This window comes from Muntiacus reevesi, chromosome 19 (genome assembly GCF_963930625.1).
Source record: "Muntiacus reevesi chromosome 19, mMunRee1.1, whole genome shotgun sequence".
Taxonomy (NCBI): domain Eukaryota; kingdom Metazoa; phylum Chordata; class Mammalia; order Artiodactyla; family Cervidae; genus Muntiacus; species Muntiacus reevesi.
In genome coordinates this window covers 12,457,328-12,484,785 of record NC_089267.1, presented here as the reverse complement: position 1 = coordinate 12,484,785, position 27,458 = coordinate 12,457,328, and the positions used below count along the sequence as shown (strand labels likewise).

Here is a 27,458-nt window from a genome sequence, read left to right as displayed (position 1 = left end):
TCTCTTATTTTTCTTCTTACCTCTTCTCACTTTCTTATCTTTCTAAAGATATCATTCTTTGGTATGAGCATGAGCCCAAAAAAATGACACTGAAAGATAATAGGGATTTATTTTTTAACTAAAACCTGATTAAACCATAAAATAACAGGAGTAGATTTTTGTTTGTGATCGATGAGATCTCCAGTGGAAGCACTCCAAAATTAGAAGCTTTACTCAAAGACCAGAGAAAACATTTTCTAGGGGACACTTCGTAGCTCCCCGCTGCTACCTCTTACTGAGAAGATAAGGAAGTGAAAAAGTGTTAGTCTCATTCAGACCTTAAATAAGTAGAAGAGTAAAGTTAACATTGAGAGGAATTGCTTTATATCTGTGTAGGAAAAACACTGACTGCAGTAGTAAAATCCAGTCATATAATAACGGCTAGAAAACTTTGGAAATTGCCACGTGCTATTTAAATTTAAACTTTGGTCACTCATCTGAACTATCCTTATCAAATAGAGGTGTATCAAATAAACTCTTCTTGACTACAAAATAAAACTAGCCCCCTAATACCAGGTTCCTCTTCTCCTTACCTAAGTAAAATACCTGTTTTACAGAAAAAGGCACGGAAGTTCTAACAGGTTAACTAATCTTTCTGAGGCTACAACAGCTAGTGAATGGCCAAGGAGAGCAGTGAAGCCACCACTTCGAATCTACCAGAATCTATTCCTTCCTGTTATCTGTAGCATCTCCTCCTCTCCAAGTCTCTGTGGACCTCCCTGCTTTCACTGTTCTATTTCTCCATTATCAGTAATTGGTAATTTTTTTAAATCGAGGTGTAATAGATGTACAATATTCTGTAAATCTCAGGTGTACATCATAGTGATTCAAAATTTTTATGGATTATACTCCATTTGTAACTATTATGAAATCTTTTATTCCCTGTGATATATAATTTTCTGACAGCTTATTTATTTTATACCTAGTGGTTTGTATTAATACCTCTTAATCCCCTACTTCTTTCTTTCCTCTCCACTAATTGGCATTTACTAGGTTGATTATGACCATAAAACTTAAAAAAAAATTCCATAAACACTCTAATTGAGTATTTTTTGGTAGGACCATTTTTCCTGTTGATCGGGGTGAATTTGAATTTTCTTCTAGTATCCCACAGTATTAGATCGGTATGTTTAAATTATGTATTGGTTACATTCCCATTTCATTCAGGCCTTAAATAAAGTAGATGAGTAAAGTTAACATTGAGAGGAATCCCTTTATATCATCACTCAATACATTCTATTTTTTATAACCCTTACCTTGTCCTCAAACCAGTTGACAGAATCCACAAATCTTTGTTCAGATTTTTAAGGTACTTCACTATGAGTTATTTTCACTCAACACTGTAAAGGCATGTCACTCCAGGAAACCTGATTCTGGTTTGAGTCTTATCCAGAAATTTCTCTTGCAACAAAATACTCAACCGAATTTAAAACATTAACAAAACGATTTTGTATTTCATCAGAAATGCCTTTTTCCATTCTCAGGGTGTAACATTTCCAGCCATGCATGCGATGTGGTCTTCGTGGGCTCCCCCTCTTGAAAGAAGCAAGCTTCTGAGTATTTCATATGCAGGTGAGATAACCTTTTTTATGAAGATTTTTGCTACAGTTTGTTATCTACACATCAACCTTGGGGGAAAGGTATACACCAGAATCATGCAATGTCAGGTGTTTCCTTTGGGAAAAAATAAAGTTTTGAGGATACAACTTTGTTATTAATGGTTTTCCTTGGCTCACTAGCATATAGCAATATGGCATAATTGACCAGTGTCGTTTTCTTCATCTGCCATCCTTTATTTCAAACCATGTTGCCTTTTCAGATGTTTGTATAGAGAATGCTTTAACAGAACAAAATCGCAAAAAGAGCTGGAGAATTGAATACTTGTGTCCTTAAATTGTGATTTCTGGTTTGATCATCTCATAAGCATGTCACTACTTTCAATCCCTCCCTTCAGACACCTTTTTTTTCCCCCTGTGCATTATTTGCTATCATTTAGATCTATAGGTAAGATAGCATGAGCTTTATATGTGAATTATAATTCCTCCAGCTCACATACTGAATGAAAACTTTTTGACCTGACCGCTTTTAAATACAGTGGTTGAGAAAGACCTCTCTTGCAGTGGCTTTTAAGCTAAAATCTGAAGAATGAGATGAAGGAGTCATGCAAAGGGCAAAAAGGAAAGCATTCCAACCAATCAGAACAGCATGTACAAGGACTGTCAGGCAGGAAGTAACATAGTTTCAAAGCAATGAGAAACACTGTAGATGTCTGGAACACATGAATAAAAGAGATAACAGCAGAGGATGGGGTTAGAGAAACAGACAAGAGCCAGATTACATCAAGGCCGACAGGTCACAGGGTTTTTCTTCTCTGAAATGCAATGGGGAAATATTTTACATGAGAGATATGATCTCATGTACATTTTAAGAAGATTCCTCTTTTTTTTCTTTTAAGAAGATTCTTACAGCTGTGTGGAGATCGATGTAAGAAAGCTGATAAGAAGCTCAAGAAGAGGCACTATCTGTGGTTCTCCTTTGCCTATTAAATAAAGTCTGAGCTCAAATGAGGGGTCAAGAGTCTTTCTGGTCATTGCCACTTCCTTTTAGCCAGCCTAGTCCCTGGCACACAGTGCCTGGCAGGGAGCAGATATTCAACGACTATTCAGCCTGTTTCTCTAGCCTTTCTTTTCCTTTCCTTCACCCAATTGAAGTTCCCAATCCCACTTGCCGCTTTCCTACTTTCATTCCTTACTCACTGTGTTACACCTGCCTCTATATCTTCTTTCTTATGGGACCAGATCTTGCTTATCTTTTCAAAGTCCCACAACTGCCTCTTACATCTTTTCCTGACCTCTAGAGGTCAGAGGTTATCTGCCCTACCTTTGAACTTTCATATTGCTCTGTGACACTCAACACTTTCTAACATATAATAATTATTTGATTATATTTACTTACTCTATAAGACTAAAACTTGAGACCAAAAACAATGTCTGACTATTTTAGCTCACAGTGTCCCTACTAAGATATCTTCTGTCTGGTGGTTAAAATGAGTTCTAGTACTTATTTATCTGATACAAATGTGTGTAATGTATTTGGAGCAAATTAGATTACTTAAAGCTTTGTTCATTTTCCATCAGATGTGCTGCAATAGGTTATGTTTAGAGGTCATCTTTGAGCCTTTCCCCCAAACACTTGGCTTTCTAACACATTTACTAGTAATGTGGCATTTACTAGCTCATATTATAATAGGTCTTCCGTTGATTGATGCCTTCTAATTCAGCAATAGCTATATAATCATAACTAATATAACTATATATTAATGTATCCATTTTATATATTATTAGTTTTCTAGTAAATGATCCCTTAAGAGAATGGATTATTTAAATTTGCATGTGACTAACTCAGCTCCTCTGGCTTCCCTGGTGGCTCAGTGGTAAGGAACCTGCCTGCCAGTGTAGGAATGGAGTTCCATCCCTGGGTCAGTAAGATCCTCTGGAGAAGGAAATGGTAACCCACTTTAGTATTCCTGCCTGGGAAATCCAATGGACAGAGAAGCCTGGCGGGCTACAGTCCATGGGGTCACAAAAGAGTTGGACATAGCTTAGTGACTAAACAATAAGAAACTCAACTCCTATGAGCTTTTTTTTTATTAATTCACGCATTTCTTGCTGCCCTGGGTCTTCACTGCTGCAGGCGGGCTTTCTCTAGTTACGAGTGGGGGCTACTTTGGAGTTGCAGTGCTCAGGCTTCATTGTGGGGGCTCCTCTTGTTGCAGAGCACAGGTGCTAGGCCCACGGTCTTCAGTACTTGCAGCTGGTGTGCTCAGTACTGTGGCGCAGGGGCTTAGTTGCTCTGCATCATGTGGAATCTTCTAGGGATGAGGATCAAACCAGTGACCCCTTCAAATGCAGGTGAATTCTCAACCACTAGACCACCAGAGAAGCCCCACCTATGGGAACTGATTGCTCTTTTCCTCATAATCTATTATCCATCCTCTTAAGCAGTAGACCTGTCCCCTATTCGTTCATTTTTCTCCAAAGTTTACAAAGTTTTGTTGTTGTTCTAGGAGCACAACTTGGGACAGTAGTTGCTCTTCCTCTTTCTGGAATAATTTGCTACTATATGAATTGGACTTATGTCTTCTATTTCTTTGGTAAGTTTATTCAAAATGTAACCTAAATTATGATGTGAGAGGTCTGAAATGTAATAGAGGTTTAATAATTGGTTAAAATATGTATATGCCAACTCACTGAAGTAACCATCTCCTAAACCACAAAGTGCTGAAACACTTACTGATAACCTGTTTTTCAAGTTTATGTGGTTAAAATGATCTGGCTAAGCTGTGACTGGCTGTTAATTTTGGAGTATTTGTTCAATAGAAAGTGCTGTTGAATCCAGGACTTAAATGCTACACTTAACTACAGAAATTGCTATGTCATTTATTATAAAAATGTAAAATTTGAAAATATTTCTTCTCAAGCAAACTAGAATACTCTCACTTGGTAATTTTAATCTTTTTTGTTTGTTTGTTTAGCCCCAGGGCCTTTCATTCCTCAGTCTCAACAGCAGGATGATACACATTGTTAATAGGGTAGATGCCACAAAAACATTTATTCAGGAAATATGTCTGCAATCAAAACAAATAAGTAAACAAAAGCAGATACCAGTGGAAATAATAGATCGTAGACATTTAGTTTTTTAAAGGTTTTGTCTGGTAGACCCTGTTAGGCAGTCATGTGGTCAAAAGTGGTTCACTTTAGGTGCAAAATTCCCATTATAAAATAAATAAGACTAGGTTTGTAATGTATCACCCAGTGATATTGTAGTGCATACTTGGAAGTTGCCAAAAGAATAGATCCTAAAAGTTCTCATAACAAAAAAAAAATTTTTGTGTGGTGACGATGCTAGACATATTGTGCTGAAGCTTATAATTACATAATTTTTTTCAAGACATAAGTTTAATTGCTGCCTTGGTACATTCTGATGTCATTTTAACTATTATTTTTCTATTTTAAGGCATTGTTGGAATCATTTGGTTTATTTTATGGACCTGCTTAGTTAGTGATACACCAGAAACTCACAAGACAATCTCCTCCTATGAAAAGGAGTATATTCTTTCATCATTAAAAAATCAGGTATGAATTTTGGCACATTTTAAAAAATAATTTTGGAAACTTTTTTTTTCAGGTTTAAGATACCAGTTTTTTAATGAATATTTCTGTTGTGCACACTCTAGGCAAATTAACATACAAAGTACTGCTTTCCCCAAGATATTTTAATTCTTTCTACTTTAAATCTATGAAAAATTACTTTTCATTTTAAACCTTCTAGAGTAGTGATTTTCAAGTGACTCTCTTTGAATTTCTTCTTAGGAGAAAATATGATGTGTTATCTACAAGAGGAATCTTACAGCTACATTCTAACTGTTTGTTCTTAGAAAACTAGTGTGTTTTTATCTGTGTTTTAAATGAGTGTGATTTAACAAGGCCAGCACATTTGCTTTGCTATATAATTTTCTCCTCTAGAATAGACCTTTAGAAAAAAATTTATATACACTAAAGTAAGATTTGCTTCACTTAGTTGAGCACAATAGCAAATCAGAAATAAAATCTATCATAATTGGAGAAGGAAATGGCAACCCACTCCAGTATTCTTGCCTGGAGAATCCCATGGATGGAGGAGCCTGGTGGGCTACAGTCCATGGGATCACAAAGAGTCGGACACGACTGAGCGACTTCACTCACTCACTTCACTCATGAGACCTTGATCAAGCTAAATACCTTATTTTACTGTACCCTAATTTGCCTACAGTGGTGTTTCTTGGCAGACATAATGGTAGAATTCACTTGTTTGTATCCAAAACTGTGATTTTTCTTAAGTATTGATACTTTGTTAAAATGTAGTGAAGTTTACTGTATGCCTTTCACAAGTATAGTGAAAATTGAGACATCCAAGACTCATCACCTCTTGAATTTCAAGATATTTTAACATCTTCTTTGATAAGAATCTAGCACTCAATGGAATTTTTTAAAAAATCACTGAAACTTGTAGTGCCTGCTCTTAGTGCTTCCAAGGAAGCAAGTATAAGTAAAATTCCCCAGTCAGGGTCAGCTTAGATTCAAGGGGCAAGTGGTGCTGACTCTCAAAGTGAAAGGCACCCATAAATGTTTCATTCTTTAATCAATCTTCCTAGGGTTTTTGAGTGGAAAGTGTCCTTTTTTTCCTTCTTTGTTTGCTGTCATTATTTTTTGGCTCACATTTGTGCATTTCCAGCTGACTCTCATCCCTGGGATGTATTCTAGAACAGTTAGGTTTTTATTCATTTCAGCCAACCGGATGAAATCTCAGCTTTCATCTACTTAATTCTCTCCTAGGACCTTTCCAAAACAGGAGGGGATCTAAAGCTTATTTTTAAGGCTTGCTTCTTCATTAAACACCAGGAAAAGAAAAAGTCAAGATAAAACCCATCCTAAGTGGATTTAAAACCAAGAATTTTCCCTCAAAATTAACTGCTGCTATGATCAGTACATAAAGTGGCAGTATTAAGTATCAGGTGAAGGTTCAGTTTCCTGAATCTGAATAATGGGTTTGCAATCACACCATCCACCCACAGTGCAGCTTTGGAGGAGTTAATGTTTCTATGCCTCAGCTTCCTTACCTGTAGAAATGTTAGAACAAATGTATGTATCTCATATGAGTCTTCTGAGAATTCAATGATATGGTAAATTAGCTACTTATCATCCATCAACAAGCTAAGAGTATTGGTTGGTTTATGGCTCCTGGAAGAACAGAAGCAGGCTTGTGTCATGAAAGAAATGAATTCTATTCTTTTATTATTATTATTATTATTGGAGAATAATTGCTGTACAATACTGTTAGTTTCTGCGGGACAGCAGAATGAATAAACTGTATGTATGCATCTAAAAAAAAAATCTGTCATAATTTAATACAGTAAATTCTCAAGCCCTGGAGATAAAATATTTGTCTTTTATTGGGAATAAAAGAAGAACCTGAAAACATTAGGAAAAATTAAAATACACAGTCTTTTCTTTAGCATTATTAGTGGCTTCATTGTCAGTTTATTGGTTTAAAGAACATAAAATATTTCATATAAAACTTTTATTCACCATCAAGTTATTATTACTGATATTTTCAATTCCCCACCCCCACCCCGGCTGGTACAATTGTTCTTTTATTCTGTTGTGTTTTACAATCATAAGAGTCAGTGATTTGTTGTTGTTGTTGTTATTATAGTTGATTTACAGTGTTGTGTTCCAGGTGTAGAGCAGAATGACTCAGTTTTATATATATATATATTCTTTCAGATTTTATTGTAGGTTACTACAAGATATTGAATACAGTTCCCTGTGCTATACAGTAGGTCCTTGTTGGTCATCTATTTTCTCCTTTTTTAAATTTTTTTAATTGAAGGATAATGGCTTTTCTGTCATACATCAACAAGAATCAGCCATAGGTACACCATGCCCCTTCCCGCCCAAACCTCCCTCCCATCTCCCTCCCCATCCCACCTTTCTAGGTTGTCACAGAGCCCCTGTTTGAGTTTCCTGAGCCATACAGCAAATTCCCGTTGGCTGTCTGTTTTACACGTGGTCATGTAAGTTTCCCTGTTACTCTCTCCATACATCCCACCCTCTCCCTTCTCGCCTCCCCTTGTGTCCATGGGTCTGTTCTCTATGTCTGTTTCTCCACTGCTGTCCTGAAAATAAATTCATCAGTACCATCTTTTTAGATTCCATATATATGCATCAATATATGATATTTATATTTCTCTTTCTACCTTACTTCTCTCTGTATAATAGGCTGTAGGTTCATCCACATTAGAACTGACTCTAATGTGTTCCTTTTCATGGCTGAGTAGTATTCCACTGTATGTATGTACCACAGTTTCTTTATCCATTCATCTATCAATGGGCATCTAGGGTTACTTCCATGTACTAGCTATTGTAAATAGTGCTGCAATGAACATTGGGGCATATATGTCTTTTTCAATTTTGGTTTCCTCAGGGTATATGCCTAGTAGTGGGACTGCTAGGTCATATGGTGGTATTATTCCTAGCTTTTTAAGGAATCTCCATACCATCTTCCATAGTGACTAATCAATTGACATTGATTTACATTGATTACAGACTTTTTGATGATGGCCATTCTGAATGATGTGAGGTGGTATCTCATTGTAGTTTTGATTTTCATTTCTCTAATAATGAGTGATGTTGAGCACCTTTTCATGTGTTTGTTAGCCACCTGTGTGTATTCTTTGAAGAAATGTCTGTTTAGGTCTTTTTCCCACTTTTTGATTGGATTGTTTGTTTTTCTGTTATTGAGTTGTATGAGTTATTTGCATATTTTGGAAATTAATTCTTTGTCAGTAGTTTCCTTTGCTATTATTTTCTCCCATTCTGAGGGCTGTCTTTTCACTTTGTTTGTAGTTTCCTTTGCTGTGCAAAAGCTTTTAAGTTTAATTAGGTCCCACTTGTTTATTTTTGTTTTTATTTCCATTACTCTAGAAGGTGGGTCATAGAAGATCTTGCTTTGATTTACATCATCTAGTGTTCTGCCTATGTTTTCCTCTAAGAGTTTTATAGTTTCTGGTCTTACATTTAGGTCTTTAATCCATTTTGAGTTTATCTTTGTGAATGGTGTTATGAAGTGTTCTAATTTCTTTTTTTGCACATAGCTCTCCAGTTTTCCCAGTACCACTTATTAAAGAGTCTGTCTTTGCCCCATTGTATATTCTGCCTCCTTTGTCAAAAATAAGGTACCCATAGGTGCATGGGGTTTATCTCTGGGTTCTCTCTTTTGTTCCATGGGTCTATATTTCTGTTTTTGTGCCAGTACCATACTGTCTTGATGACTGTAGCTTTGTAGTATAATCTGAAGTCAGGAAGCTTGATTCCTCCAGCTCCATTCTTCTTTCTCAAGACTGCTTTGGCTATTCAGGGTCTTTTGTGTTTCCATATGAATTGTGAAATTTTTTGTTCTAGTTCTATGAAAAATGCCATTGGTAATTTGATAGGGATCACATTGAACTTGTAGATTGCATTCGGTAGTATAGTCATTTTTCACAATGTTGACTCTTCCTACCCAGGAACATGGAATATCTCTCCATCTGTTTATGTCATCTTTGATTTCTTTCATCATTGTCCTGTAATTTTCCGTAAACACGTCTTTTGTCTCCTTAGGTAGGTTTATCCCTAGATATTTTATTCTTTTTGTTGCAGTGGTGAATGGGATTGATTCCTTAATTGCTCTTTCTGATTTTTCATTGGTCGTATATAGGGATGCAAGTGATTTCTGTGTATTTAACTTGTATCCTGTAACTTTGCTGAATTCGCTGATTAGATCTAGTGATTTTCTGATGGTTTCTTTTGGATTTTGTATGTGTAGTATCATGTCATCTGCAAACAGTGAGAGTTTTATTCCTCCTTTTCCAATCTGGATTCCTTTTATTTCTTTTTCTTCTCTAATTGCCATGGCTAGGACTTCCAAAACTATGTTGAATCATGGTGGTGAGAGTGGGTAGCCTTGTCTTGTTCCTGATCTTAGAGGGAATGCTTTTAGTTTAAACCATTGAGAACAATGTTTGCTGTGGGCTTAATCATATATGGCCTTTACTATGTTGAGGTAGATTCCTTCTATGCCCATTTTGTGAAGTGCTTTTATCATAAATGGGTGCTCAATTTTGTCAAAGGCTTTTTCTGCATCTATTTAAATGTATCACATTGATTGATTTGTGTATATTGAAGAATGTCTTTGCATTCCTGGGATAAACCCAACTTGATCATGGTGTACGAGCTTTTTAATGTGTTGTTGAATTCTGTTTGCTAGAATTTTGTTGAGTATTTTTGCATCTATGTTCATCAGTGATACTGGCCTGTAATTTTCCTTTTTTGTGTTGTCTTTGCCTCATTTTGGTATCAGGGTGATTGTGGCCTCATAGAATGACTTTTGAAGTGTTCTTTCCTCTGCAATTTTTTGGAAGAGTTTCAGAAAAATAAGCATTAGCTCTTCTCTAAATGTTTGATAGAATTCTGTGAAGCCATCTGGCCCCGGGCTTTTGTTTTTTGGGAGATTTTTGATCACAGTTTCAATTTCAGTGTTTGTACTTGGCTTGTTCATAATTTCTGTTTCTTCCTGTTGAACTTTCCTAAGAATCTGTCTATATCCTCTAGGCTGTCCATTTTATTAGCCTATAGTTGCTTATAATATTCTCTTATTGTCCTTTGTATTTCTGTGTTATCTGTTGTAACCTTTCCTTTTTCACTTCTAATTTTGTTGATTTGATTTTTCTCCCTTTATTTCTTGATGAGTCTGGCTAGTGGTTGTCAATTTTGTTTATCTTCTCTAAGAACGAGCTTTTAGTTTTATTCACCTTTGCTATTGTTTCCTTTGTTTCGTTTTCATTTATTTCTGCTCTGATCTTTATGATTTATTTCCTTCTGCTGACTTTTTGTTCTTATTTTTCCAGCTGTATTAGATGTAGAGTTAGGCTGTCTATCCGATGCTTTTCTTGTTCCTTGAGGTAGGATTGTATTGCTATAAACTTCCCTGTTAGAACAGCTTTTGCTCAATCCCATAGGTTTTGGGTCATCATGTTTTTGTTGTCATTTGTTTCAGGAATCTTTTGATTTCCCTTCTTATTTCTTCAGTAACATCTTCATTATTTAGTAATGTACTGTTTAATCTCCATGAGTTTGTGTTATTTGCAATTTTTCCCTGTAGTTGATATCTAATCTCATAGCGTTGTGGTTAGAGAAGATTCTTGAGACTATATAGGGGGAATACACAGGGTGATTTATAAGAAAAAATGAGGGGAAAAAAATAAAGGTTCTGAAGGTTGTACTTCTTCTTGGTTGTGGCGTCTGCCCCTTGGATAGGGTCGGGTTAGCGTCCTGTGCTGTTTTCCTGGTTGGGGGAGCTTGTGCCTATGTTCTGGTTGATGGAGCTGGATCTCCTCTCTCTGAAGAGCCGTGCAGTGTGCGGCAGTCTCTATGGGTCCAGTATGTGTTTGGGCAATCCTTCTGGCCCTGGCAGTGTTAGACACCTCTATTTCCACAGCTGCTTCAAAGTGGCCCTCTCAGCGTGTCTCCACTGCCGCCAGCCCCTGACTTGTCCTGGGGATCATTGCTATGCTTCTGTTCTCCTGTCCTGCCCTGCACCGCTGGCCGAAGCTTGCTGGGTAGGGGTTTGTGTGGATCTTTTTTTGGCTCCCCGACTGCGCCCTCTGTGTCGCGGAGACTTCCGTGGGCTTCCCGCAGCCCCTGGAGCTCACCCCGCTGTGTTGCGGGGCTTGTGTGCCCTTGTCTCAGCTTCATAGGCCCGGCCTCTGCGTCACAGGCTTGTGTACGCTTGTCTGGGCTCCCCTGGCCCATTCTCTGCGTCACAGGCTTGTGTGTGCTCGTCTAGGCTCCCCGGGCCCATCCTCTGCATCATGGGCTTGTGTGCGCTCGTCTGGGCTCCCCGGGTCCGGCCTCTGCATCACGGGCTTGTGTGCGCTCGTCTGGGCTCCCCGGGTCCGGCCTCTGCATCACGGGCTTGTGTGCGCTCGTCTGGGCTCCCAGGGTCCATTCTCTGCATCACAGGCTTGTGTGCGCTTGTCTGGGCTCCCCGGGCCCATCCTCTGCATCATGGGCTTCTGTGCGCTCGTCTGGGCTCCCCGGGTCCGGCCTCTGCATCACGGGCTTGTGTGCGCTTGTCTGGGCTCCCAGGGTACATTCTCTGCATCATGGGCTTGTGTGCGCTTATCTGGGCTCCCCGGGCCCATTCTCTGCGTCACAGGCTTGTGTGCGCTGGTCTGGCCTCCCCGGGCCCATTCTCTGCATCACGGGCTTGTGTTCGCTTGTCTGGGCTCCCCGGGCCCATTCTCTGCATCACCGGCTTGTGTGCGCTCGTCTGGGCTCCCCGGGCCCATTCTCTGTATCACCGGCTTGTGTGCGCTCGTCTGGGCTCCCCGGGCCCATCCTCAGCATCGCAGGGCTGGTGGGCACTTGTCTCAGCTTACTGGGCCCACCCTTTATATCACAGGGTTCAATTTTTATATATAGCAAACCAGGTAATAATTAAACATTTACTCATTCACGTTTCTTTTTAAGTTTTATAATTTGCTAAAAAAGGTCGCTATAAGCTGCTGAATTTTCAGAAATATGGCCTCCCTTGATCTTCACCAAAGGTTGGCAGAAATTTAGAAAGTATCACCAATGTAATAAAGTTACTTTGAGATCTCCATGTTCTTTGAGATATGAATTAAATGAATACCCATTTTTCCCCCACTGAGGAACAGATTAAAAAAAGTTAATGCATTGTAAATGAATCTTGCCACATAAAATGTAATGTATCTTATATATACAGTAGAATATTACTTGGTCATAAAAAAAGAATGAAATTTTGCCATTTGCAACAACATGGATGGACCTGGACGGTATTTTGCTCTAGCGAAATAAGTCAGGTTGAAAAAGACAGATACTGTGTCTTTTCATTTATATGTGGAATCTGAAAAATAAAACAAGTGAACAAATATTAAACAGAAACAGGCTCATGGATACAGAGACCCAACTAGTGGTTAGAGGGAAAAGTGGGGGGAGGGGAGCCAGGCAAGGTAGTTGACGGGGATTAGGAAGTGCAAACTCCTAGGTATAAAATAAATAAGTAACACGGATGTACTTACTGTGCGGCACAGGGAACATAAGTCAACATTGTGTCATAGCTTTGTATTGAATTTTGAATTATTCTTTTGTACACCAGGAACTAATAATAATATGGTAAGTCAGTTATGCTTCCATTAAAAAAAAAAAACTTGGTATGTTTTCTCAGCATTGATTATTAATAACTTGCTTCTTCTCAAATTTCATTTTTACCATTATCTTCACTGACTTATGAAACTTATTTAGATTTTTTTTTTAAGAGAGCTTCAAATGTGCCTATATCTGTCCATTATCCAAACCTACGGTTAATCTGTTTTTCCATATGCTTCAGAAATTGAAATATTCAGAAGCAAGAGGAATTAAGAGAATTAGGTTTCCTAGAACTTCAAACTGCATTCTTAAACCAGATGACATTGTAGTTGAAAATGTCATAAAATACTTTGCTACATGAAGCTCCACTTTTAATCCAATAAATGGATCCAATAAATGTTTGGCATCTGCTGTACTTCATTCATTCCTTAAACACTTTTTGAGAGCTTACTATGTCCTAGGTTCTTTGTCACATGTGTGTGTGCTTAGTTGGTCAGTCGACCCCTGGACTGTGGCCCGCCAGGCTCCTCTGTCAGTATGATTCTCCAGGCAGAAATACTGGAGTGGGTAGCCATTCCCTTCTCTAGGGGATCTTCCTGACCCAGGGCTCAAACCCAGGTCTCCTGCTTTGCAGGCAGATTCTTTACCATCTGAGCCAGTAAGGAAGCCCCTCTCTGTAAGGTACTGAGGACCAAGAAATTGATAATCAGAGAGAAGAAATGAACAAGACATGGTTCCTGTGGAACCTGAGATATCCAGAGGGAGACAGATGTGAATGGACAGAATTTCAGGCCGACTCTGCTGTCTACAGGTTACATAGTACAACTTTGGTACAGAGAAGGCTGGAGTCCTCAGCCAGCCTGGGGATGATACTCTCCTGCCAAGGACTGTCAGCAACTTACCTGTAGTTGAACAGAGGTTTCTTTCTTTCTTTCTTTTTAATATGGAGCATTACATGAATTTGGCCCATGCTAATCTTCTCTGTATTGTTCCACTTTTAGTGTATGTCCTGCCAAAGTGGGCATGGGATTTCTTGCTTTGTGGCAGTGAAGAAGAAACCACACCATGAGGAACGAAAGGGCATCTCAGTGAGAGAGCTGAAGGCAGCTTGTTACAGTTTAGATTTGTGTTACTTGACTGTGAGGAGGGTTTAAAGAATCACTGTTTTGCTCCAGAATTGGTGTTGTGAGAAGGCAGTAGTGGTCTGTGGCTGAGGATCTTAATTTTTATCTAGAAGGTGGGCCTGAGGCTATAATTGGCAGAGAAGCAGCAGTCACATTAGCCAGGAGAGAGTTTTGCTCTTTTGTGTGGATCATACACTCTTGTTTTCATCTGTGCTCAGAGGTGATCAAGGTGTTGTCTATCTGTCTCATTCTATCGTTCTTATTTTTTCTTCTTTTAAGATTTTATTTATTTGTGACCGTGTTGGGCCTTCCTGGCTGCGGGCCCTCTCTAGTTGTGGCAAGCAGGGGCTGCTCTTCATTTCGGTGCCTGTGCTGCTCATTTCGGTGGCTTCTCTTGCTGCAGAGCACGGGCTCTAGAGCGCTGGCTCGGGAGCTGTGGCACATGTGTTTAGTTGCCCCGCAGCACATGGAATCTCCCCAGACCAGGGATCACAATCAGTGCGAGCATGCTGTGGCCCAACTGTTAGAAGCAGACCATCTCAGGTGGGAGCAGTCAGAGGCTGCTTGTTTCTTTCTTACTGGTAAAAGCTTCATCTGAGCAATCTTGAAAGAAAAGTTGGAGTTAACTAGACACATTGGGAAAGGGAGAGATGTGCAGGCATCCCCGGGCAAGGATGTGGTATAAGCAGATTCTGAGGAGAGAGAGTGATACTCGCCAGGAATCAGGTATTGCTGCAGGTAAAAGGCAAAGGCAGAGAGTGGCAGAAGAAGCCTGGTCATGGAGAATCCTGTATGTCCCACTGAGGAGCTTAGACTTTACCCTTTAGGCACTGGGATGCTGTGAACTACTTATAAACTTGATGCTGTTAAAGTGCTACACTCAGTAGGCCAGCAAATTTGGAAAACTCAGTGGTGGCCACAGGACTGGAAAAGGTCAGTTTTCATTCCAGTCCCAAAGAAGGGCAATGCCAAAGAATGTCCAAGCTACCGCACAGTTGCACTCATTTCACATGCCTTTGACTGTGTGGATCACAACAAAGATGGAAAATTTAATAAATAGGAGTACCAGACCACCTTACCTGCCTCCTGAGAAACCTATATGCAGGTCAAGAAGCAACAGTTAGAACCAGACATGGAACAGCGACTGATTCCAAATTAAGAAAGGAGTACATCAAGACTATATTGTCACCCTGCTTGTTTAACTTACATGCAGAGTACATCGTGAGAAACACTGGGCTGGATGAAGCACAAGCTGGAATCAAGGTTGCCGGGAGAAATATCAATAACCTCAGATATGCAGATGACACCACCCTTATGGCAGAAAGTGAAGAACTGAAGAGCCTCTTGATGAAAGTGAAAGAGGAGAGTGAAAAAGCTGGCTTAAATCTCAACATTCAGAAAACGAAGATCATGGCATCTGGTCCCATCCCTTCATGGCAAATAGATGGGGAAACAGTGGTTCGATCCCTGCTCTGGGAAGATCCCACATACCAGGGAGCAACTAAGCCCATGAGCCACAACTACTGAGCAGCAGCTACTGGAGCCCGCATGCCTAGAGCCTGTCCTCCTCAACAAGAGGAGCCACCTCAATGAGAAGCCCAGCTCAACGCAACTAGAGAAAGCCCACGTGCAGCAACGAAGACCCACCATGGCCAAAAAGTAATGTAAATAAATAAATCTTTAAAAAAAACGTTGGAGCGGATTGCCATTCCCTTCTCCAGGGGCTCTTCCTGACCCAGGGATCAAACACAAGTCTCTTGCATAGCAGGCAGATTCTTTACTATCTGAGCCACCAAGGAAGCCCTATTACAAAATAGTGACTCACAATTTTTAAAGGTTATGCTGCATTTATATTTGTATAAAATATTGGCTTTATAAAACTTTATAAAATATTGGCTGTATTCCCTGTGTTGTATAATATATCCTTGTAGCTTATTTTATACCTAATTGTTTGTACCTCTTTACCCCCTACCCCTATAATTGCCCCTCCCACCTTCCCTCTCCCTAGTGGTAGCCATTAGTTTTTTCTCTATATCTATAAGTCAGCTTCTTTTTTGTTATCTTCACTAATTTGTTGTATTTCTTAGATTCTATAAGTAAGTAATAACCTTGTCTTTCTCTGTCTGACTTATTTCACTTAGTATAATGCCCTCCCAAGTCCATCCATATTGCTGCAAATGGCAAAATTTTGTTCTTTTTTTTATAACTTAGTACTATTCCATTGTGTATATACCATATTTTCTTTATCCATTCATCTGTTGATTCCCACTTAGATTGCTTCAGTTTCTTGGCAGTTGTAAATAATGCTGCTATAAACATTAGGATGCATGTATCTTTTCCAGTTAGAGATTTTTTTTTTTTTTCAGGTAGGTACTCAGGAGTGGGATTGCTAGGTCATTTTAGTAGTTCCCAGTTCAGTTCAGTTCAGTCAACTCTGCGACCTCACAGACTATAACCTGCCAGGCTTCCCTGTCCATCACCAACTCCTGGAGCTTGCTCAAACTCGTGTCCATCTAGTCAGTGATGCCATCCAACCATCTCATCCTCCGTCATCCCCTTCTCCTCATCTTTCACCTTCATCAAGAGGTTCTTTAGTTCTTCTTCACTTTCTGCCATAAGGATGGTGTCATCTGCATATCTGAGGTTATTGATATTTCTCCTGACAATCTCGATTCCAGCTTGTGCTTCATCCAGCCAGGCATTTTGCATGATGTACTCTGCATATAAGTTAAATAAGCAGAGTGACAATATACAGCCTTTCCCAATTTGGAACCAGTTTGTTGTTCCATATCCAGTTCTAACTGTTGCTTCTTGACCTGCATGCAGATTTCTCAGGAGGCAGGTAAAGTGATCTGGTATTCCCATCTGTTTAAGAATTTTCCACAGTTTGTTGTGGTCCACCCAATGGCTTCAGCATAGTCAATAAAGCAGAAGTAGATGTTTTTCTGGAACTCTCTTGCTTTTTTGATGATCCAATGGATGTTGGCAATTTGATCTCTGGTTCCTCTGCCTTTTCTAAATCCAATTTGAACATCTGAAAGTTCACAGTTCACATACTGTTGAAGCCTGGCTTGGAGAATTTTGAGCATTACTTTTCCAGCATGTGAGATGAGTGCAATTGTGTGGTAGTTTGAACATTCTTTGGCATTGCCTTTCTTTGGGATTGGAATGAAAACTGACCTTTTCCAGTTCTATGGCCAATGCTGAGTTTTCCAAATTTGTTGGCATATTGAGTGCAGCACTTTAACAGTATCATCTTTTAGGATTTGAAATAACTCACCTGGAATTCAATCACCTCCACTAGCTTTGTCCATAGTGATGCTTCATAAGGCCCACTTGACTTTGCATTCCAGGATGTGTGGCTCTAGGTGAGTGATCACACCATCATGGTTATCTGGGTCATGAAGATCTTTTTTGTGTAGTTCTTCTGTGTATTCTTGCCACCTCATCTTAATATCTTTTGCTTCTGTTAGGTCCATATTGTTCTATTCTTTATTGTGCCCATCTTTACATGAAATGTTCCCTTGGTGTCTCTAAGTTTCTTGAAGAGATCTCTAGTCTTTCCCATTCTGTTGTTTCCCTCTATTTCTTTGCATTGATCACTGAGGAAGACTTTCTTATATCTCCTTGCTATTCTTTGGAACTCTGCATTCAAATGGATATATCTTTCCTTTTCTCCTTTGCCTTTAGCTTCTCTTCTTTTCTCAGCTATTTGTAAGACTTCCTCAGACAACCATTTTGCCTTTTTGCATTTCTTTCCGTGGGGATAGTCTTGAGCACTGCCTCCTGTAGAGTGTCATGAACCTCTGTGCATAGTTCTTCAGGCACTCTATCAGATCTCATCTCTTGAATCTATTTGTCACTTCTACCATATAATTGTAAGTTATTTGATTTAGGTCATACCTGAATGGTCTAGTGGTTTTCCCTACTTTCTTCAGTTTAAGTCTGAATTTGGCAATAAGGAGTTCTTGATCTGAAGCACAGTCAGCTCCTGGTCTTGTTTTTGCTGACTGTATAGAGCTTCTCCATCTTTGGCTGCAAATAATATAATCAATCTGGTTGATCATCTGGTAATGTCCATGTGTAGAGTCTTCTCATGTGTTGCTAGAAGAGAGTGTTTGCTATAATCAGTGCTTTCTCTTGGCAAAACTCTGTTAGCCTTTGCCCTGCTTCATTTTGTACTCCAAGACCAAATTTGCCTGTTACTCCAGATATCTCTTGACTTCCTAGTTTTGCATTCCAGTCCCCTGTGAAGAACAGGACATTTTTGGGGGTGTTAGTTCTAGAAGGTCTTGTAGGTTTTCATAGAACCATTTAACTTCAGCTTCTTCACCATTACTGGTTGGGGCATAGACTTGGATTACTGTGATATTGAATGGTTTGCCTTGGAAACAGAGATCATTCTATCGTTTTTGAGATTGCACCCAAGTACTGCATTTCAGACTCTTTTGCTGACTATGAGGGCTACTCCGTTTCTTTTAAGGGATTCTTTCCCACAGTAGTAGATGCAATGGTCATCTGAAGTTATTTTTAGTTTTTTGAAAAATTTCCATATTGTTTTCCGCAGCAGCTGCATCAATTTACGTTCCCACCAACCGTGTACAAGGGTTTCCTTTTCTCCACATCCTCTCCAGCATTTGTTCTGTTTGATGGCAGCCATTCTGACAGATGTGAGGTGACATCTCACTGTGGTTTTGATTTGCATTTCCCTGATGGTTAGTGATGCTGAGCTTCTTTTAATATGCTTGTTAGCCATCTGCATTTGCTTTTTGGAAAAATGTCTGTTCAGTTCTTCTGCTTATTTTTTAATCAGATTCTTTATTTTTTTATGGTGACTTGTATGAGGTATGTATATATGTTGGGTATCAACCCCTTGTCAGTCATATCATTTGCAAATATATTCTCCCATTCAGGACTGTTTTTGTTTAGTTGATGGTTTCCTTTGCTGTGAAAAAGCTTTTGTGTTTAATTAGATCCTATTTATTTATTTTTGCTTTTATTTACTTTAGGAGATAGATTCAAAAAATATTGCTACAATTTATGTCAAAGAGCATTCTCCCTTTGCTTTCCTCTAGGAATTTTATGCTATTCAGTCTTACATTTAAATATTTAACCTATTTTTAGTTTATTTTTGTGTATGGAGTAGAGAATGTTCCAATTTTTTCTTTTACATGTAGCTGTCCAGTTTTCCCAGCACCATTTATTGAAGTGTCTGTCTTTTCTCCATTGTGCAGACTATCTTTTCTCTTTTGCCATAGAGTAATTAACCATAGGTGTGTGGGTTTATTTTTGGGCTTTCTATTCTGTCCCACTGATCTATGAGTCTGTTTTTGTACCAGAACCATACTGAATTTTTATTACTATAGCTGTATAGTATAGTCGGAAGTCAGGAAGCGTATTCCTCCAGCTGTTTCTCTTTCTTGATTGTTTTGGCTGTTCGAGGTCTTTTATTTTTCCATACAAACTATTAAATTATTTGTTCTAGTTCTGTGCAGAATGCCGTTGTTGTTCTGGTAGAGACTGCATTGAATTGGTACATTGGTTTGGGTAGCATGGTCATTTTAACAATATTAATTCTTTCAGTCCAAGAACATGGTATATAGAGGTCTCCTTTTTAATAAATTGTTAAGACATTACCACTTTACCCACTGACGTTTTCTTTCCTCGGGAGATCTAGTATTGGTTTTTTGCTTTTATTTTTTTTTTCTTTACTAAGTCTTTAGGACAGGATATTTTATAACTGTTTTGCTTCTCTTCTACCTTTTTGAAAGAGTATACAATTTTGCAGTCTTATGAAGCAAATAAGGGCTTTGTCTTGAATATTTAGTTGCTCTAACTTAGAACATGTGTTTCATGCAGCTTTTTCTAAAGCAATTTGTTGTTTCTTACATTTGACAGGAAAACATTTTTTTGTGAAGTTGCACATAGAAGATACTCAAATGTTACTGATTGACCATTACCCTTCCTATAGTCTAGAAGATTTTGTACATTTGACAACGAATACATTTTTGTTCTGTGCTTTTGTGCTTCAACTGGTATTTAAAAAAGCTGTTTGAGCTATTATTACTTATTTAATGATACATTCTCTGTATAAGATTCAAGATATCATTGATTATTCCTTCGAAATTCCCTTACTCAAATATCTTAAAGAATTTGCTCTCAAAATATTGGCTGGGCAGATGATCTGAACAGCTAAAAAATTTCCTTTCCAGTATATTTTCATTCATCAGCAGTGGCATTTTAGAAGAATGTGGAGCTCTGCTGAGAACTTTTGTTAATGCGCTTTGCCAACATTTAAGTCTAATGAAGGCAATAGAGTGTGTGACATTGCATGATTGACAAGTCACCTCTGATAATAGCAAAAGATAATTTCTTATCTAGAACATCAGAAAAAGCTGTTTTGTACTTTATTAAGGTCTTGCCTTCAACTTTTGTTGTCTATTATGGTAGCCACCAACACTTGTGGTTATTAAAATTTAATTTAGATTAATTTAATTAAAAATTCATTTCCTCAGTCATACTAGCCATATTGCAAAGGCTTAATAGGGCTACTCTTTACCAAATTGGGCAATGTAGATATAGAACATTTCTGTCACCATAAGAAGTTCTATTAGACAGGGCTATCTTAAAATCTAGGAGGATTTTTTTAATGTCTGCCACAGCTAATTGGATAGTTTCTCCTAGAAACATTTAAAAATTCATCGTTAATTTGAATGTTTTATAAAGAAGGGTTTTCCCCCTAAAATATAACTTATAATGTGGAAATATTGTAAATTGATCTCATAATTCTCATTCGGAGAAAAGAAAGCTGTTGTTTTATACCAGTTTACAAATGAACACTAACATTTACATATCATATTCTTCTTTCCAAATTTCTGACTCTGTGGGCTTCATATTCATGTAATAAATAGCTATAGAGATCCTGCTACATGTCAAGCTTATATGTTTGGCCTACAACTGGTCTTTCCCCCCAACCCAGCTTTATTAAGATATAATTGACATTATGTGTGTTTAAGATATACACCTTGATGATTTGATATACTTAATTACAAAATTGGAGAAAGGAACAGCACCCCACTGCAGTGTTCTTGCCTGGAGAATTCCAGGGCAACCTGGCGGGCTACCGTCTATGGCGTCGCAGAGTCGGACAACTAATACACACTGAGCAGCTAATACACACATGCACGTGTTACAAAGCGGTGCTCACAGAGGGGTCAGTTAACACCTCCATCATCTCAGCTGATCACCATTTCTTTTTTGTGGTGAGAACATTTAAGATCTACTTCCTTAGCAGCTTTCAAGTACACGGTAGAGCAGTGTTAGCTATCGTCTCCATGCTGTACTTTAGACCGTAGCCATTGCTCATCTTGTAACTGGAAGATGAGTTTGCCCCTCTCTCCAGCCCCTGGCCACCACCATTTTTTTCTGTTTCCATGAGTTTTGACTTTTTAATTAGTTTATTTATTTAGTTAGTTTTTGACTGCACTGGGTCTTTGTTGTGGCATGCGGGCTTTCTGTGGTTGTGGCGAACGGGGGCTACTCTTCGTTGCTGTGTACAGGCTTCTCGTTGTGGTGGCTTCCCTTGTGGCAGGGCTTGGTCTCTATTCCACATGTAAAATATACAGTATTTGTCTTTCTCTGTATAACTTATTTCACTTAGCATAATGCCCTCAGGGTCCACATGCGTTGTCACAAATACCAGGATTTCCTTGTCTAAAGCTAACTGTCTAAGTCAATATTTTCCAAGGGTTCCCAGACCACAGCCAAGAAAGGCTGAAGCTGGTTGACAAGTTACTTCAGGGTTCACAGCTGGGACCAAGATCCTTTTGTCTTTTACCCAATGCACAGGCATGCCAAACCCTTACTGGGTCCCTCGGCATATGTTTGTAGATCCCACTGCCCCCGGAAAAGCACTTTTGTCTGTGGATGGAGGCCAAATTGTTCTTGGGGGTGGGGAACAGTGGATACCAATAAGGGGCATGTTATTTGGCCATCTTGCTGACATCACTCTCCACGTATAGCTGGTCATGGTTGAATGATTCTCCAAAAAAATTCAGATTATAGAAAATTCAATTGTTAGACTGTGAAAATATTCTAGTATGGCTCAGTTTGCTTCAGTTTTCCTTCATGTATATTAATATAAGCAAGATTATGCCTAAATGCTGGTGAAAAGCTACAGAAGGTATTATCAGAGCCCTATATTCTTCTAAAGCATCACCATCAGGAAGTGTAAATACATAGTCGTAAGCATGTCTTAAAATTATTACATATTTTACATGAGATATATTTAAGTTATTTAGATCAGATACATTTAGCCTCATATTTTTCAACACAGGAGTATGATTTCATTTCTTTTGTGAGTTTCAAAGCCATATAAAAAGAACTGTATTCCAAATTCCTTTAAATGCTGAATTCTCTAGACTGGTTTTTTCCTTCCTCTTTGTCCTAAGATTTTCAAGCAAGGGGTGATAGAGGTCATTGCAGCAGCGGGGGAGGTTGCAGAATTCTTTACTACAGCTGCTGCTGTGTTAGCTCAATCGTGTCCAACTCTTTGCAACCCTATGGACTGTAACCCGCCAGGCTCCTCTGTCCATGGGATTCCCCAGGCAGGAATGCTGAGTAGCTTGCCATTTCCTTCTTCAGGGGATCTTCTTAACCCAGTAATAGAACTGGAGTCTCTTGCATCTCCTACGTTGGCAGGTAGATTCTTTACCTCTAGCGCCCCCCGGGGAAGCCCCAGTTATTACAACAGTGGATCCCAAAGTGTGCTACACTTTGAAATCATCCATGGATGTTTCAAAAATATGGCCACCTATCTCCTACCCATCTCCCACCCACCTCCCAGCCTGATTTAATTGGTCTCGGTTGTGATTTTGGCTCTGGGGATTTTTAGCTCTCCTGGTGATTCTAATGTGCAGCAAAGTTTGAGAACCACTGCAGTGTAGAATCATCAGGGAAGCCTTTTAAAATATACACATTGGCCCTCCACTCAGAAGTTTGACTTCGGCTTTGAATCAGCAAGTCTGGAGTAGAACACAGCCAACTGGAATTTTGAAGTGCCAAAGGTGATCCTGAAGTGTAGCTGGAATCAAGAACCACTGCTATATAAGAATAATTGTCCCCTCTCTTTCTCTTCCCACACGTCCACTACATCTTTGATACATGGGGGGAATCACAAGAGCTTATTTACCAAATCAGATCAAAAGTCCCTAGAAAAAAAGGCCCTAAGGTTAATACTGGTTCTTCCCCTTTTTGAAATAATAGCGCACCCTAGGGGCGGAAACATAGATTGCTCCAGCTTTTGAAGAAGACAGAGTAGAGTCTCAGTATACAGGAAAGGTAAGGCACTGATTTCTCAGGCCAGTGGTCTCCAGGCTTTACTTAATCATGCGTCAGTAAAGCGGGGGGACTTACCTGGTGGTCCAGTGGCTAAGACTCTGTACTCCCAACGCAGGAGGCCCAGGTTCGATCCCTGCTCAGGGAGCTGGATGCCACATTGCCACGACCGAAGATCCCAAGTGCCACAACCAAGACCTGGCACAGCCAAGTAAATCAATACGTTTTTAAAAAATACAGTGTGGGGGACAACAGTCTGGACATATGCATATTTTTATGGTTATCTACATGCACTTCTGTACTTTCATGCATTATAAAATTTACATAAAGACAGACTCTTTAAGGATGGGTAAGATGAAATAAACAATATATACATAAATTTTAATAGAAAAAGCTTTTGGTCACTTAAAAATTAATAATACATTGTTTAATGGGAATAGTGCATTTGAATACGGAGTATTGTTGAGCCTGACATCATTTTGTTTGGTGTGGTAGCTGACAAAGGGCTCATGAAGAAAAGTGTGAACTCTACTATCTTCTTAGCATTCACTCGTGCTTACGTTATTAGACTTCTTTTTACCTTCTCAGATGAATCTTTTGAAGACTTTTCTTTTGTCTGCGCTGGGTCTTCCTTGGTGCGTGTGGACTTTCTCCAGTTGGGCCAGCAGGGGCTGCTCTCTAGGTGTGGTGCACAGGCTTCTCATTGCAGTGGCTTCTCTCGTTGCAGAGCACGAGCTCTAGGTGTGTGGGCTCAGTAGTTGTGGCAAGTGGGCTTAGCCGCCCTGCAACCTGCAGAATCCTCCCTAACCAGGGATCAAACCCGGGTCCGTGGATTGGCAGGCAGCTGCTTAACCACTAAGCCACCAGGGAAGTCCTTGTTAATTCTGTAGATCGGTTTTCATTAAAACTGGCTAATGAAACCCATAAATCCATTTTGAGAGGCAGGTATAAACCAAAGTGTGCTGTGATACTACTCCGAGGGCAGATCCACAAGTAAGGACACCGTTGAACCCCTTTTGATTGGGGAAATCAGACAGCATGTGATTATCTGACGTATTCCAGGGCCAGCCTATTCGCTAAATATGAGTAGAGCTTAATTTCTTGTTTTAAAATGAGTATAGTGAGTATGGTTAGATCTAGTATGCCTGTGCATGCTGTGGAAGATCATCTTGCTACCCCTGCGATGTTTATACCCTGCTTTGAAGACCGTTACTCCAGATGGCTACATAAAAAAACTTTTATTGCACAGTTCTTATAAATCACTGTAATTGAATAAAGATTGGAGAATGAGATATGAATTCTAATAGGACTTCCAGTCTCTTACCTTGGCCCTTATGTCAGCCTCTGAATTTGATTATTATTAAACTGTCCTCTATTTTTAAGGTGAAGAAATTAATACTTCAGGGGACTTCTGACACTTATAAGGCATTTTTAGTTTGACCTTTGAGCTCTAAGATTAGATTTCTGTTTTTTCTTCTAATCTGAGTCATGGAGTTTCTATTGCTATTTAAAGAGCTGTTTCAGAAACCTTAGATTTACTAGCCAAGATTGATAATGTGTTCTAGATGAAACTTTAGCTGATAAGATACAGATTTAAACATAGCTGTGCTGTGCTGTACCTAGTCGTGTCCGACTCTTCGAGACCCCATGGACTGTAGGCTCCTCTGCCTGCGGGGATTCTCCAGGCAAGAGTACTGGAGTGGGTTGCCATGCCCTTCTCCAAGGGATCTTCCTGACCCAGGGATCAAACCCAGATCTCCCACATTGCAAGCAGATTCTTTACCATCTGACCCAGCAGGGAAGCCCAAGAATACTGGAGTGGATAACCTATCCCTTCTCTGGAGGATCTTCCCAACCCAGGGATCGAACCAGGGTCTCTTGCATTGCAGGCAGATTCTTTACCAGCTGAGCTACCAGGGAAGCCCAAACATAGCTGTAGCTTATCCCAATTACACCCGGTGTTTGTTTGTTTTCTAGCTCTCTTCACAGAAGTCAGTGCCATGGATACCCATGCTGAAATCACTGCCACTTTGGGCTATTGTAGTTGCACATTTTTCTTACAACTGGACTTTTTATACTTTATTGACCTTATTGCCTACTTACATGAAGGAAGTCCTAAGGTTCAATATTCAAGAGGTAAGAAAAAAATAAGCATCTACTTCTTATAGAGAATATACAGAATTTGTTCCTGTCTGTGTGAAACTCAGTTATTTTGCATCTTCCGTTTTACTCTTGTATACTAAATTCTAGAGACTTCTCTTTTTAGCTTTGCTTGTTCCTTTCCTCTATGTGTGTTAACTCTTGATTCAGCATGTCTTGGCTAGTATCCCCTTTAACTGTGAAGGTCTTACTAGTGCCCAGTAACATGCCAGGATCTCAGGTGACAAATATAGGTGGTACTGTGTGTGTGTGCGTGTGTATGTATGTTAGTCACCCAGTCGTGTCTGACTCTTTATGACCCCATGGACTGTAGCCCACCAGGCTCCTCTGTCCATGGAATTCTCCAGGTAAGAATACTGGAGTGGGTAGCCATTCCCTTCTCCAGGGGATCTTCCCAATCCAGGGATCGAACCCTGGTCTCCTGCATTGCAGGCAGATTCTTTACCGTCTGAGCCGCCAGGGTAGCCCTGCAGGTGATAGAGTATTCGCTTCTAAAAGGGATGGTGGCAGGACTCTGCTGGCAGCCGAGTGGGGTGTTGGAAGGCACAAGATTATTGTACAGAGGTTGCCCTGTAGTGCTCTCTAGGCATTGGCAGAGCTATAGTTGTAAAGCTGTCTAAGTCAGACCTCCCGAAAACTGTCAGTTCCTTCTGATCTCATCAAATGGAGACAATTCCTATTATCTCTATGTTGATGGATTTTGTCTCTAAACAAATTGAAGAAAAACATAAAGAGAAAGAGGCATAGTTTGTAAGAAAACTTGGTAGTGTCTTTTGTCTTCATATGAAGAAAGAATCAAAGGCATAAATGTTAGGAGATAAAATGATAAAACTCTTAGAAGTGTACATCTTTGTGACCTGGCACTGGATCACAGCTTCTCACATATGACCCCAAAAGCACACATGACCAAAAGAAAAAACTGATAAGTTGGGCTTCATCAGAATTGAAAGCTATTTTGCCTCAAGGGATATTATCAAGAATGAAAGCCCACTCAATGGGAGAAAGTATTTGCAAATTATATACTTGATAAGGATTAAGTATTCCAAATATGTAAAAAATTTGTACAACTCAATAATAAAAAGATAAGTAATCCAATTTTTTAAATGGGCAAAGGATTTAAATAGACATTTCTACAAAGAAAATATGCAAATGACCAATAAGCCCATGTAAAGATGCTGAACACTATTACTCAATACAGAAATGGAACTCAAAACCATAATGAGACACCACTTCATGCCTATTAGAATCAAAAAAAAATAAAATAAAACAGAAAATAACAAGTGTTGGTGAGGATGCAGAGGAAACAGATCCCTCATACATTGCTGGTAGGATGTAAAGTGTAGCTGCCATGGAAAACAGTTTGGCAGTTCATCTGAAAGTTAATGTTGTTATGACCCACTAATTCCATTCCTGAGTCTATACCCAAGAGAACTGAAAACATATGTGCACGCAAAAACATGTACATGTACACAAAAGCTTATAACATCATTATTCATAATAACCAAGAGGTAGAAACAACCCAAATGGTATCAGCTGACGAACAGATAAATAAAATATGATATATTCCCCCATTCCCCCAAGAACTGTTACTGAGCCAGAGGCGAAGCCCTGGAAGAAAAAGCAGCAGCCTGGATGGTGAATGTAAAGACAATAAGGCTGACGGCACAGCTGCAGTGGTTACATGGACCTAACGCTATCAACACTGTTAAAGCGAACCTTTCAGTCACCTCACTTCCAAAGCATACTGAAGACGTTGGCCACATGGACCAAACCTTAAACTTCACCTAGACGGCTAAGCTGTGAAGAACTCTTCCAGCTACTTTTGAAAAACAAAATCCATTATACTGAAATATATCCACCAATTGCATTAACAGAAGTTAAACTGAACTGAGGCTTTACCCATAGCTTGAGATGGATTTGTTGCAAGCAACCTCATTTTTCCTAAGCTCTCTGTTAACAGAGCTTGACTGTAGTCTCCTACCATAGTGACAAATTGCATGCAAATTTAAGGATCAATCCACTTGATGCTTCTTTTTTGAAATTTTCCCAG

General features: G+C 39.3%; 1 protein-coding gene across 5 annotated transcripts in view; it reads left to right on the top strand.

Annotated features, from left to right (window-relative positions):
- The window catches only part of SLC17A5 (solute carrier family 17 member 5), a 73,405-nt gene that overhangs the window by 17,907 nt on the left and 28,040 nt on the right, over positions 1-27,458 (top strand). For 3 of the 5 annotated variants that reach the window (XM_065911656.1, XM_065911653.1, XM_065911652.1), the window contains 4 exons: positions 1,524-1,611; positions 4,106-4,192; positions 5,056-5,174; positions 25,226-25,384. In XM_065911656.1, coding sequence (XP_065767728.1) covers positions 1,524-1,611; positions 4,106-4,192; positions 5,056-5,174; positions 25,226-25,384 — 453 coding nt within the window. The remainder of the gene's footprint in view (positions 1-1,523; positions 1,612-4,105; positions 4,193-5,055; positions 5,175-25,225; positions 25,385-27,458) is intronic. The other 2 variants (XM_065911655.1, XM_065911654.1) reach the window with 1 other exon arrangement.